The sequence below is a fragment of the Phyllostomus hastatus genome, unplaced genomic scaffold (genome assembly GCF_019186645.2).
Source record: "Phyllostomus hastatus isolate PE091 unplaced genomic scaffold, TTU_PhHast_1.1 phas_scaffold_501, whole genome shotgun sequence".
Classification (NCBI taxonomy): Eukaryota; Metazoa; Chordata; class Mammalia; order Chiroptera; family Phyllostomidae; genus Phyllostomus; species Phyllostomus hastatus.
This window is the reverse complement of record NW_025334033.1, coordinates 10047345-10060944: the sequence shown is the minus strand read 5'-3', so window position 1 is coordinate 10060944 and position 13600 is coordinate 10047345. Positions and strand designations below refer to the sequence as shown.

Genomic DNA, 13600 nt, shown 5'->3' with positions numbered 1-13600 from the left:
ATTGTGACTATTCTTATTCTGTCATTCTGTCAGCTATCGACGTATTAACTTCTTCTGTGTGTTCTTAGTTGACACAAATCCTTAATTCTTATGTAATCAAATTTAGAAGTTTTTCCCCTTTATGGTCCATGGTTTCAAAATGTTATTTAAGAAGTCCTTCTTGCCCCTGGATCATAAATAGAATCTCCTACACTGTCTCCTATTAACTTCATAGTTTTCCGTTTCGTGCGTTCTGTTTACAGCCCATCTTTTTATGTGGGTTAAGAGGGGATGCTGTTTTACTTTCCTCTAAATAGTGAGTCATGGGAGACCATGTCATCTATTAAACATTAAAAGAACAGCATGTTCTTTTCCTAATGATCTGAGGTGCCAATTTTATCATTTATTAAGTTCCTTACATATCAGGGTCTGTCTCTGACACCTCTATTTTGTTCCTTTGGTCCTATTCTTGCACCAACAACCTACTGTTTGTGTTAGTGTGGCTTTGCAGTTGATCTTTAGGATCTGGTGGGGCAAGACTCTCCTCTTTACTGTTATTTTTTCAGGGTGGTTGTGTTACCATGAATATTTATTAAGAGGAGGAAACTTTGGAGACATCATGGAGGTGGAGCAGTGCTCACGGCAACTCTGGCTTGCCACGGTTTGCATTCCCCTGCGGTCAAACCTGGCCACGCTTTCCCCGTGGACTCCTAGGTCTGTGCTTTGTTTAAGAAAGTCCTTCTCATCCCAATATTATCTAAATATCCTCTGATATTTTATTTTAAATCTTCTAGATCATTTTCAATAGACATTTAATCTGTAGAATTTATTCCTCTGTAGTCATGAAGTTAGGATCTAACTTTGTTTTATTCCCCTGGTAAGCTAGTTTTTCTTTTTTTTTTTTTAAGATTTTTTTTAAAGATTTTATTTATTTATTTTTAGAGAGAGGAGAGAGAGAGAGAGAGAAACATCAATGTGCGGTTGCTGGGGGTTATGGCCTGCAACCCAGGAATGTACCCTGGCTGGGAATCGAACCTGGGACACTTTGGTTCCCAGCCCGCACTCAATCCACTGAGCTACGCCAGCCAGGGCTAGTTTTTCTAATAATAGTCTATTCTTTCCCCCATTGATTTGAAATACTTCCTTCATCATAGAATAAAATTTGATACATACATAGGGCTGTTTCTGGACTCTCTGTGGTGCACGGGAGGTTTTGGAACCCAGAATGTGCTGGAGAGAATGGAAAAGCAGTAGAAGCCTTGAGCAGGAGAATGACATGTAGACAGGGGTGGTCACAAGGCTCACTGGCCAGTCAGGCGTGTGGGGGGTAAGTTGTGGGAGGCAGAGGATTCTGGGAGAGAGAAGCTACTGAAAGGCAGGGTGGGACAGAAGGGTCAGTGCCTGGGGCGTGTTGAAAAAGGAAAGGTAAAGAATTCCCCCCTGCTGTGTTTGCAGGGGAATGATGTCCGCTGAGCTTCTGGGAGGAAAGCAGTTCCCAATGCTGGGTTACCTGAGGCTCAGGGGCTGTGGGTGGTAGCCAGGTCCTCATTGCCCCACCATGGGAGTCAGTTGACAAGTCCCTAGACACAGCCGGAGGCAGAGGCCTGGGACTCCCTGCTCCTCAAGGAGGAGGGGGTGTTGGGTGAAAAGGTTCTTAGTCCCTCCACTTTGTGTAGAGACAGCTGTAGAGCTTCCATGTGAGGTAACTCTGGGGGCAAGGAGAGAGCATCAGGTGTGTGCCAAGAACAGTGGTTTAGCTTAAATTGCATGTTTATTTGGAGACACGGTGGACTGGAGGCCGGGACGAGGCACCCCTGACTCTGTCTGTGGACGTTGTCTCTCTGCCAGGCACTCCACACCTTCCCAGCCCAGCTCCCCCTGAGCCCACACTGGAGTCCTCTGCCGCCCCCACTGCCCTGCACCGGAATCCACACTGGGCAAGTTAGCATTTAATTCAGCCCCATTCCCCCCTCATTAGATCATAAATTCTCTTCTGAAATCTGCCCTGAGCCTTCAGCTCCCAGAGGCGTGCATAGTAGGCAGTTAGCAAGGGCTTGCTCATAGAACGTTGACTCAGTTTGCTGTTGCACCAGCTCCGACCTGGGTCAGAGGCGATGGCAAAGGCGCAGAGGAAGAAACTTCCACCCACCTTCTATCTAATTTGATTTCATTTAACTACAGTGAGGCGCTGGTCTTGAGGAGTTTATGCACAATGAGGAAATATTCATAAAAGGGTCCCAGAGCTAGATCTTCCCTGCACCACGTAGGGTGGATGAAGTGAGACAGGCTGGGCTCCTTTAGTGAGGAGAGGATCAAGTTCCGGGCTTTGAAGAATGCCCTGGATTTGGGGGCTTGCCTTATGCCTGTTTCATGGGGGAAGGGCTGGGGAGTGGAGAGAATGTGAAGACAGGTGGGATCCTCAGGGAGAAGGTCCCCTAGACCTCCTCACCCTGTCCCTTTTAGGACTCAGCTGTGCTGTGGGTTGGGTTGCCAAGCACATCAGTCAGCATTGCCTTCTAGAAGTTCAACTCTGACCATGGCACTCTCCTGCTCAAAAGCCACTGATGGGGGGCTGGAGGGAAGAAGGCAAAGGGATCAGCCAAGGAACATGTGTGCGCAACCACAGACACAGATGACAGGGTGGGGTGGCCAGAGGGAAGAGGGTGGGAGCCGGGCGGAGGGGGATGGAGGTGGGCAAAGGGGAGGAAAACAGGGACATCTGGAACAATGTCAATAATAATCTCAATCGTAAAACACTGATGGCTCCCCACTGCCTAGAGAAAAAGTCTGAATTTAAAGCATAGTCTTTGAGGGTCACAACAGTTGGGCCCTAACGTATTTTTCCAGATTTGTTCCTTCATGAAGCCTCCCTTTTCTCTGCCCAACTTCCACCACCCTTGGTGCCCCACTCTCTACCCCCGCAATCCGCATCTCCTCCTATACGCACACTTCTCTGACACCAGACCACTCGTACGCCTGCGCATACCCTGCTTCCTGGCCTCCCTAGTCTTGTCATGCTGTTCCTTTCTCCTGCCATGCCTTTCCCACCTCTCATTAGTCACTGAAATCTTTGCCGTCCTCTAAGACCCAATTCAGATGCCAATCTTCTCAGACCCACTCTCTCCCTTCCCAGCAGACACCCACTTTTCATCTTCTGTGCTCTCTAGCCAGCTGCAAGCCCTGGCGACCACAGAGGGTTACACCAGTGAAGGGTTTGTACTCACCCTCCTAGGATGCCCCTGTTACCACGGAGACTCACACCTCTGAGCCTCTGAGGGGCTGGACGCGTTCAGCTCCCCAGATGGATTGCCAGGAACTTCAAGGGAATTTCTCTCTTAGCATGTATGCAGCCCGTACTCACTAAGTGTGTAAACTAAATTGAATTTAGTCCACCGAGAGGAGTGAGTGCTGAGTTGGTGTCCTTGGCAGTGGGATAGATGTCGGGGGCAGGAAAGACATGGGCAGGGTGGGGTCCAAGCCAAGGCCCCATCCCCCTTCCAGAGGGCCTGGCAGGCAGAGGGTAGGAGGGTGGGGACACCCCCCACCTGGCAGGGGGACAGGTCCCACAGATACCACTGACCAGGCTCCATCCCTGTGCCCAGTCAGCCCTGTGTTCAGATCTCACCCTCAGTTTCATAAATGTACTTTAATCTGCGGGCCAGAAAAGCCGGTTGTGGGGCCCCAGGCGACAGCTCAGGCAGGAAACTCCCACTATACCGAGCTGGGCAGCCGAGCAGGTGAAGCTACCTCACCAGGCCCCCTAGTGAGCCATCCACCAGGGCAGAGATAGGGATCAGCTGGGTGGGGCGGGAGCATCCTCTAAGCTGCCCTAAGACCGGGCAGGGGTTGGTGCACCCTCCCTCCTCCTGGCCTCCCAGGAGGGCATCTGGGGGCACTTGCCCTTGACCAGCTCTCCTCACCAAGGACTTGGGCAACTGTTTTCTTTCTTCACCCTCTAACTTTAGGAGCCCTGGCCATGGTCCCTGCCTCCACAAGGTCCCTGCCCACAGCTCCTCTGGCTCTGAGCCATGGGACTGAGTGGAGTTCGAAAAGCAGGCACCATGCCCCCTGCCCCACCCCAGAGGTGCATGTCTGAGCTGGGACCTCAATAAGCTGACGAGAAGGGACTTATCCTAAAATTGTAAGAGTCAGCACCCTTGTCTTGCCACCCTTTGTTCCAACAGCTGATTATTCTGAGCTTCTAGGGTCAGCAGATTGCTGACCTCAAGGTCAGAACCCCTGCTGGTCCCTGCATTTCTAAGATCTGAGGACAGAAGCATCCCTTGATACTACGAGATCCAGGCGGGTACTCCGTATCTGCTTGCCTACCTACCTTAATCCCTCCCCGGGCAATCCCAGCCAATGCCAAGAGACATCCAGAGGGCAGAGCTCTGAGTCAGAGTATAAATTCCCAGCCTCACCACCCAGCTGGAGAGCCACAGCAATGCTCCAGAAGCAGATACCCGCCTGGATCTCCCACTACCTACCAGACCCATGCCAAGCAGAAGATGGCAGACCCTTGGGTACTTGTGCCTTGGAGGTAAGAAAGCTGTGCTGGGTGGGTGGGGCCAGGAGCTGAGGGCAGGAGACAGGCTCGGGGGGCTGGGGCACCGAGGACTCCAGAGACACGGGAGTGCCTCTGTGGGGGCAGCCCCACCTAGCACCTGGGGACCTGTTCTGGCCCAGTTGGCACTGGAGCTCCTCCGTGGCTGGCCCAGCTGTGGGTGCCCACGAGCTTGACAAGATGCCATACAGTGGCTCAGGGCCACCCTGGGGCCGGGCCAGCAGCCAGGTGGACAGGGCTCAGCACTGCCAGGAGCAGGCCCATGTTTGGCCTGTCCTCACAGTGAGCAGGTACTTACCCTGCAGACATCCGAAACGGCCATGCTGTGTCAGCGTGTGGTGTGATACCTGGTGAGGGTCAGCGACATTGCCCACCTGTCACTATCAGCCAAGAAGCCTTTCACCTGGGTCTGTGGTCAAGACTCCTGGGTCTCCCCAACTCCTCTGAGCCTGGCAGGGAGGCCCCAGGTTCATGGTCAGATTGCCAGGGTCCTGGTCCAGCTCTGCCTTGGCTTTCCTACCTCATCTCACCTCTGATTTGCTCTAGGCACACCATGTCGAGGACTGTCAGCAGCGACTTATTACCTTTACCTTCCCCCAGCCCACACTAAATCACTGAGCGAGAGGAGTGATGCCCTGGAAGTGTCTTGTCCTTTGGGGTGGGAGATGGAGACCCTGTTCAGTCTCCACAGACCCCAGGAGGGGAGCTCTGTGCTGCATGGTGCCGGTGCCCTGCTGCCCTGGCCAGAACAGGCATGGCTTTCAGGGGTGTGCCCACATTTCCCACAGCCCTCTGGGAAATTTTAGTTAGCAGCTAAATAGCCCTCAGGGTCTCAGAGATGCAAGTCTCCTGTGGTCACAGGGGTGTCCTAGGAAGGTCAAAGCAAATCCTTCACATGTGCAAACATCTGTGGTTTCCAGAGCGAACAGCTGGCTGGAGAGCACACAAGATGAAAAGTGGATGTCTGCTGGGAAGGGAGAGAGTGGGTCTGAGAAGGCTTCGTGGCAGAGGTGGTCAGCACTTGCTCCCCCTTCTCCAGTCTTACCGAGTCTCCGAGAGCCTGGGCTGGGCTGTGCGGTCCCTCCCCAGAAGGAGCAGAGCTTACCTCCAAGTGGGGAGGGGAGCAGCTGAGAACTGTGCCTGCCAGGCTCAGGTCCTGGGAGGTCTGTGACTCAGAGCTGGGACTTTTGGCCCTGCCCCGTCACCTAGCCTGGGTGGCGAAAAGAAAAACAGCCATAGCGGCTCCTTGCAGGTGACCCCTGGTTTGGGATGTTGCTCAGACTACCTGAGGAATGTTCTATGGTCCCACAGAGTCCCTGCCCCATGGTCTCCTTTTAGGACAGGCCTGTGCATCCTGGGAGCTATGGCCAGGCTGGTCTGAGCTCTGACACGGTGTTGAAAGGAAGTGCTGGATCCACCCAGTTTTCTGGAAAGGAGGAGATGGCATCACTAGCCGGACCAGCCCTGAGAAGCCCTGGGGAGGGCAGTTCCCACAGGCTCCAGGGGAGCCATCTTCCCGCCATTGGTGCCACAGACCTTGTGGGCTGGTCTGGTTAGGGTGTGCCTGACCCGAGGGTGGGCACCAGACCTGCCACTTCTGCAGCAGAGCTGTTGGGCCCTCCCCCCCACCGCCCCCTTTCCCTGGGAGCCTGACCCTGAGGGACTACCTGTAACTACATTTTGGCTACTTTGTAGTGGTAGCTAGATTCTTAGGGTATAAGGAGAGTCCCAAGTTGAGAGCTAAGGGTTTTACTCCTGCCTCTGCTGTGAACTGGTCTAGGGCGTGACCTGGAGCAAGATTTTAGCTGGTTTCGTTCATTCACGGTTGAGGGCCAGTGTCCAGGCTGCTGGAAGGCATGCAGCCCTGCAGTCAGGGAGACCTATACCTGAGCCCTGTCCCCCCTGGGCTGTGTGACCCGGTGTCAGATGCAGCTTCTCTAAACAGTCTTCTCAGCAAAGTGGGTATAATAGTACCTTCTTCAGAGCAGGGCTGGAAGGCCAGGTGAGGACAGATGCAATGCACCCCATGTGGCGTCAGCACCTGGCACCCCAGAGGAGGGTGATGAATTGTGTCCTCCAGCCTCTGCACCGAAAGGTCTAACTATAAAGGGACAGGGTGGGAATGGCTAGTGTTGGATTGCATAAGAACCGCTCCTGAAAATCAAGGGGCTACATCTTTTTCACACAAGCGAGCAGATGCCCCTGTTCTAGGAGGTCTGGAGGGAAATGAAGTCCCAGCAAGGTCAGTCCCAGGGACCAAGGCTGGGGAAGAAGCTAGAAGCAGCGTGTGTTGGCAGCCTGAGGAAAGGTGTCCCAGAAAACTTCTCTCTACGCATCCTCCCCGCACAGCTCTGCCGGCTGCTGATGTGTGTAAATGCATTTCTGTACTGTTTGCCGAACAGTCCCTGCTTGGAGCTCCAGTATTCTGAGTGTGCCCCTGTCCTCACCCTGGGACCCTTCAACGCCTGACAAACCGCAGAATTCGTGCCTGCCCCTGCTCCAGGGCTGCAGCCCAGCTGGCGCGGGGCCTGGCCATGCCTGCCATCAGGTGTTTCAACCAGGGCATCCTGTTTCTAGGGATGGGCTTGTCCAAGTCCCCGACGTCCTTGCTGTCGGCACACTGTAAGCCACCCACAAACTCAGGTTTCTTAATCCCACTGGTTTCTGCTTCCCATCTGCACGGTCACAGACTCTCGGCTTCGTTCTTCTGCATTTTTCTGCTGTGTATCTGTTACCTCTGGGGCCACGAATTTGTGCTTATCTCTAGCCCCACTCCAATTAAGCGTATTATATCAGGAGCAAAAGACTCATTTTAAGCCAAGGAGGTCATTTTTTACAGTGCTGGCTCCTGAAATCATCTGAGCCCGAGACTCGAGGGCCCCGTTCCCTCTGCCGCCCTCCCCTGGGCCCTCTGCACCCTGTCCACCTGCTGGGAGACGCAAGAGGACTTTGTAGGGGGCTTTGAAATTGGGCGTCTCCTGCAAAAGCCTGGGCTGGAAGGTGTAATCGGAAGCTCCAGGTGGACGGCAAGGAGCCCTCGGTGGCTACGAGAAAATGGAAAGTTCTCCAAGAACACTTCCGGCTCTGATGTGCCTGCCTTTTTCAAAAAGAGACAGAGGGTGTGGCCTCTTAGAGCATGGCAAATGGGAAAATGGCCAGGGCTTGGGGCTCTTTGGCGGCTTCAGGGAAATTCAGGGTAAAAAGAAGAATCTGTCAGAAAAAAATAGATTCTCATCATAGATCCTAAGAGCGAGAGGAAGAGGAGATCAGTGAGGGTGAGCCGCACCTGCCTGCGTGTGCGCCGGGGGCTGCTTTCAGGAGAGATGGCAGCAAGGTCGTGGTTAGGAGCCTGGGACTAAGAATTAGAACTGGATTCAAACCTGGGCCCCTCTGATCCTCGCTGAGTGCCAGAAGTCGAAGGACGTAGGCTCAGATTCTCCATCTGTGAAGTGAGCCAATAATAACTGCTCCGTGGGGTGTTGTTGGGTTTGAGCAAGACAACACACAGAGGTTATACACACAACACTCAGCAGCTGGTAGCTGGTGTGGTCATTGTGGCTGAGTTCGAGTAGGAGGAAACGGTCTACGGTCATTGAAGTTATCAGGGAAGATGACGGCAGAGAGCTTTCCCTGGAAGGTGCAGGCACCTCAGGGGAGGGCCTGTGGGAAACCGCAAAGGCTCGTTCCCTCCCAGGGAAGACAGGAGAGAGCCAGGCAAGGGCGGGGGCAGCCCTCCTGAAGGCAGAAGATGGGTAGTGGGGGCCAAGAGGACTGGGGCCATGGGTTCGGAGACCTTCAACACTATGAAATACCCCTGAGGACGGACCCCTGCCTGGCTGAAGCCTGGGGTGGCTTCCCAATGGGAGCCTCGTGTTGCCCTCTGAGGAAGTGGGTCAGTGGGAACAGGCTTTGCTGGAACCGTCTGCCTGCCTGAAAGCTGACTCCTCCTTCAGCACCAGATGGGACCATGATACCGCTCTGCCCAGGTGGGGAGTGAGAAGGAAGGACCCCAGTGTGCCCAAGAGGGTCTGGCCGAAGGCCACAGCCATGTCTCTAGATCCAGAAAAGAAACGGTTTGTGTGGCCTTTGGCTCAAGTTATAGCGCTCAAAACAGAATCCTGTTAGAGCCAGGTATTGGCCATGAAGACCTTCAACATTTCAGAGTTCGCCTCACAAAAGGAACCCTTCAAAGGAACTGTACATGACCGCCAGACCGGCTTCTGTTCTGATTTTGAGGCGGATGTTGGGGATAGAGCAGGAAAAGACCCTAAAAGTGACCGCACATCTATCTCAGGACCTCAGCAACACCCATCATTCTGCTGCTGCTGGTTAGGATTAAGCCCCAGAAGAGGCTGGAAGGACAGACCTCAAAATGACAACAATGCTCATAACAAGTAAAACAATTGTAACCATATGTGGTAATGGGTGCTAACTCAGCTTACTGGAGCGATCATATCGTAACATACATAGATGTATATATATATATATATATATATATATATACAAGTTGGTGTGTTGTACGCCTAAAATTAGCGCAGTGTTACACGTCAGTCACATCTCAATTGTAAAAAAGATATCAACACCTCTCTTACAAAGGTCTAATGAGGATTAGAAACTAAGAAAGGTGTCTGACAAATAGTAAGTGTTCAATAGATGCTAGCTATTACAAATATTATTACCTCTGATAGTAGCCAAGGCAGATGAGCTATGTGTAGACAGTCTGAGTTGAAAATAAAAGTCATAATATTTAAAAAATTAATGATGATAATAATAATTTTTGAGTGGTAAGATTATGGGGATTCTGTTTTTCTTCATACTTTTAGTATTGGAGTTTTGTTTTTTCCAAACTCCAATATTATTTTAAATACAGAAGAACTGCATCCTATTAAAAAGATGTAAAGTGACTTTAGCAACAGGAGTGTCCTGTGTGCTGTAAAGGCTCACATTCAGGGGCCTCTGTGATCTCAGCTGTTTGGAGAATTGGAGGAGCCCAGTGGCATCTGCTGTGGGCCTGGGCTGGGAGTCGATGGTACGAAGACTCACCTAAGCCAGGGTAAAAGTTTCAGAGCAAGGGCTTCAAGTCCCAAGATTCAAACAGAAAAGACATGGACGGAACAGGTGTGAAGCTGCCCCCCTTCCAGGGCGTGCTGGCTGAGAGAGGGACGAGGAGAAAACCCCCACCTCCGTGCCTGGGGCCCCCTGGGGACCAGGGAGTCCTCCGGGGCCCAGCAATGCGGACTGACTCTGGGGAGGCTTCTGGAGTCCGGGCAGCAGGAGCCTGCGGCCAGCTTAAGCTACTCTCTGTCTGGGCCACCTGCCATGGCCGTCTGGACAGTGAGTCTCCCGTCCTCTCACTCCACAGGAGGGGCTGTCCCCATGCTACCTGCTAACGGTGAGGGTCATCCGGATGAAAAACGTCCGACAGGCCGATAGGGGTGAGTACCCTCCTCTCCTTCCCTCCTTCTCTGCCTGTAGGGCCTGGATGGAGAGAGGCCTGGGCTGGAGACATGGTCAGGTGTTTCTGTGTGTGCCCATGTGTGTGTGTGTGTGTGTGTGTGTGTGTGTGTGTGTGTGTTTTACACTCATGTTGTATTTCAGACTTTGGGGTTTATATCAAATTTCTGGCTCCTCCTACTAGCTGCAACCTTGGCACTGCCAGCCCCTGCATCTGCCCGCACCCAAGGGTGCTGCCCACCTTGCCCTCTCTTCCCAGTGCCCCACCCCCAGTATCCATTTCCAGGAGCCCCAGCTTCCCCCGTGCTGGGCACTCCTTGCTTCTGCATGAGTTTAGGGCTGTTTGGGGTGAAGGAGAGACCCTTAGGCAACAGGGGGCCTGCTGCCGGCCTGGTCCCCTTGCTCCCCAGCCCTGCAGTTCAGCCCCACGATGTGGTTTGACTCACCAGGGCTGTTCATACAGTGTTTTCCTGAAGCCTTAACTTTACCTTCGTCCCAGCCCCTGCGGCATTCCCAGGCCATGGGGACCCAGGGGAGTCTCTGGCTTCAGGAAGAAATGATAGCATCTGAGTGGACAGAATGCTCCCCCCATAACTGTCTTTGGGGGGCATTTCAGAAGATCAGGGGAACCAAAAGCCCCCCATGCCTCCCTCATCTCCACCCCCCACCCCTTCTGAGAGGAAGCTTGGACCTCAAGGAGGAGAAAACTCAGTCCCACCGCTGAGGGGATGTCCCCACACCCTGGTGACCACACAAGAATAGCCCAACAGCTGCCAGGCTTCCCCCGGCTTCGCTAGACTCAGGTCCAACTCAGAGGGGCTGGGAACACACAGACGGTGACACCGAGTGTACCTCCTAACAGAGGGAGACAAATCAGCCGAGAGTGGCTGCAGAAGAGTCTGAGAACATGGCTTTCTAATCTTGTCACTACAGAACTTAAGACCCGGAGGAGGACGCTGGAAACTGCGAGTGGCTAAGAAAGGCTGCACTGGGGCCCTGGGGCTGAGAGGGGCAGGGTGTGAGCGTCAGTCAGTCTGGGGAGGGGCGGTCCTGAAGGGGAGAGGGGGATGTCTCCCCAGAGCGCCCGCTGGCGCCAGCGTAGGGCCAGACGTCCAAACAGCTCACGATCCTCCCGACAACCGAGGGTAGTGCTGTGAGGCCCACTTTGCACACGACGGTTGAGGAAAGTGTTTGATCCCAGGTCCGGAGAGCTGGGGAGTAGAAGGGACCAGCCGGGAGAAGGAGGCTGGGGCCGGTGGTGGGGGCGGGGACGCCGGGCAGCGGAAACGCCAGGATCCGAGCGCTGCGTGCCTGAGCCCTGGAGGAAGGGATTGCGTGACTTCTCCAGGGCTACCGCGCAAGCTGTGCTGCAGCAGAGGTGGGGAGAGGCTGAGAAACTTGACGTGCAGGGATGAGCGTGGAGGCGGGCGGGGGAGGGCCCTGGGCCCGGAGAAAGCAAAGGGATCAGGCTAGATTCAGGCTCCCTGGGCGGTGAGTACAGAGCCTATTCCAGCGGGAGCAGTTCTAGCCAGTGTCCTTCTTGGGACGAGCTCTGCCGAAAGGGCCAGTGGTTGATCGGCAGGCTTCTCAAGGCCTTCCAGCCCATCAGTGGGTGATCTCAGGAGTGTGGAAGTGTCCCATGGGCTTGGGGCCTGGCCGACTCTTTCCCCTTCAATGTCCACACCACACTTCCCCTGACCCCTCCCCCAGGGACAGCCACAGCGCTCACACCCACAGCTGCTTGCACCTGCCTCCACCCCCTCCAGGTGTGTCTGTCCCAGCCCTGCGGGTCACGCGGCATGCATACACCTGCATGCACAGATCTGCCCACTGTCCAGGGCCTTCCTGTCTTCTCCCTGCCATGCCCCCGATGAGAGATCGGGGGCTGGAGGGCAGACAGCCACAGAAACGGGCTGAGGTCTGGCTCCCCCACCCCTTTTCCCGCCTTCCTTACACACACCTTGGCTCACAGGCTGCCTTCTGAGGGTACCTGGTCCCCTGCGAGCACCCCTCGTTGTTTGTGTTTCCTCCATTCCCCTGAGGAGCGGGGTTGGGGGCGTGCACAGTGCCTAGGGGAGCCAGCCGTCCCGCCAAGTCTGGTCCCCACTGCCGTCACAGGGCCCTGTTGCTGCCTTAGCTGGTAAGGTTGGAGACTAACTACCCTGAGGTCTCCCAGGTTCTGGGCTACCCTCACCCCAAATTGTTCCCTCTGTCTTGTATCAAAAGCATGTTCCTCTCTGGTTCAACCTCTAATGTGTGTCTCCAAAGGTTTCCAAGAGTTGAAGGAGCCTGAAAGAGAAGAGATTGAGGGATGAGATTCAGGAATGACCCCCTCACCAGGGAGCGTGCCACACAGACCCGGCCAGAACTAGGCGGTGGTCAGCCAAGAAACCTCCCAGCTGTCAAATGTTTTCCCTCCTCTTGGGAAAATAAATTAGAATGCAAACCAGCCCCGAAGGGAGGTGAGGCAGGTGTCTCCAGAGGTATTAGGGAGACAGTGCTCTCGTCCTCTGTGGAGATCATTGAGTCATTTGGGCCGCCCATGTTCCAAGAAAGGATACATGTCACTCAGGTGACCAAGCCCTCTGTCACTCCACAGGGAACGAGGATTAGAAGGCGTCTATGCCTAGGAAATCCCCTGCACCCTGAGGTTCTCAGAATTGGGTCACCATTGCCTAGCCATTTCGCATTGCAGACACAACGGTCACTGTCCTCACAGTCGGCTAAGGACACCTGTCCCTTATTGCCATCCAGATTTCTTCCATCATCCCTCCTCCCCCAGATTACCTCTTCTCTGGGCTGCATGTTCCTTCTTCCCAACTTATGGGGAAGAGGTGGGAACAGCTCTCTGCAAAAGGACTGAAAGATGAATTAACACTTGAAGTGTGGGTATCCGATCAACTCTGTCTCTTCCAGGCCAGTAATACTGAGGCTTATTTAATGTGATTAATAGGAGAATTTTAGGCATGGACTGATGATAGGAAAGGGATTTTAGGGGGAAAGGGCCTTTATCGGGCCCATTATGTCATGCTATGCAAATGGGTTGGAGTCACTGCCTGTAGGCTTCTGTTGTGCGGGGGCAGACCCAAGGAGAGTGTTACAAGCTGAGGAGAAGGGGTCAGGGTCCAAAAGGAGCCACAGGAGAGATCCAGGATGACTGAGCAGGTCCCCAGGGAGCCTCTCTCTGGGCAGAGGGATTAGGCATGCCAACCTGCTTACCTATGTCTGCAGTGACTCAGCCAGACTTTCTGGGTTTACTGATGCAGCCCAACAGCAGGAAGTTTGGCTTTTACATTCATTCATTTACTCAACAATTGCCTACTAAGTGCTGACACATGGTTTCAGCACAACCATGCCAATGTCCAAGGTGAACTGTCAGCCAGTGATCCACCGGGAGAAGAACAGAGGGCTCTGGGCTAGGAGGGGCACTTGGCCCAGACCTGGGGGCTTGGGGAAGGCTTCCAGAGGAAGTTCCTTCTGAAATCTAAAGGGGCCAGCCAAGGGGAAAACGAGGTGAAAGTGGAAGCGTATTCTGGGCAGAAGGAATGATAGAACAGCACAGTACCTTCTGAGATCTACAGTGATTGGTTTTGACTGGAGTCT

The 13600-nt window shown here is 53.8% G+C and overlaps 1 protein-coding gene across 1 annotated transcript in view; it reads left to right on the top strand.

The window, feature by feature from the left end:
* The first annotated feature begins 4423 nt into the window (after window positions 1–4423).
* The window catches only part of PLA2G4E (phospholipase A2 group IVE), a 32474-nt gene continuing 23297 nt past the window's right edge, over window positions 4424–13600 (top strand). The window contains exons 1-2 of the mRNA XM_045823326.1: window positions 4424–4519; window positions 9906–9978. Of these exons, the coding sequence (XP_045679282.1) occupies window positions 4424–4519; window positions 9906–9978 (169 nt within the window). The remainder of the gene's footprint in view (window positions 4520–9905; window positions 9979–13600) is intronic.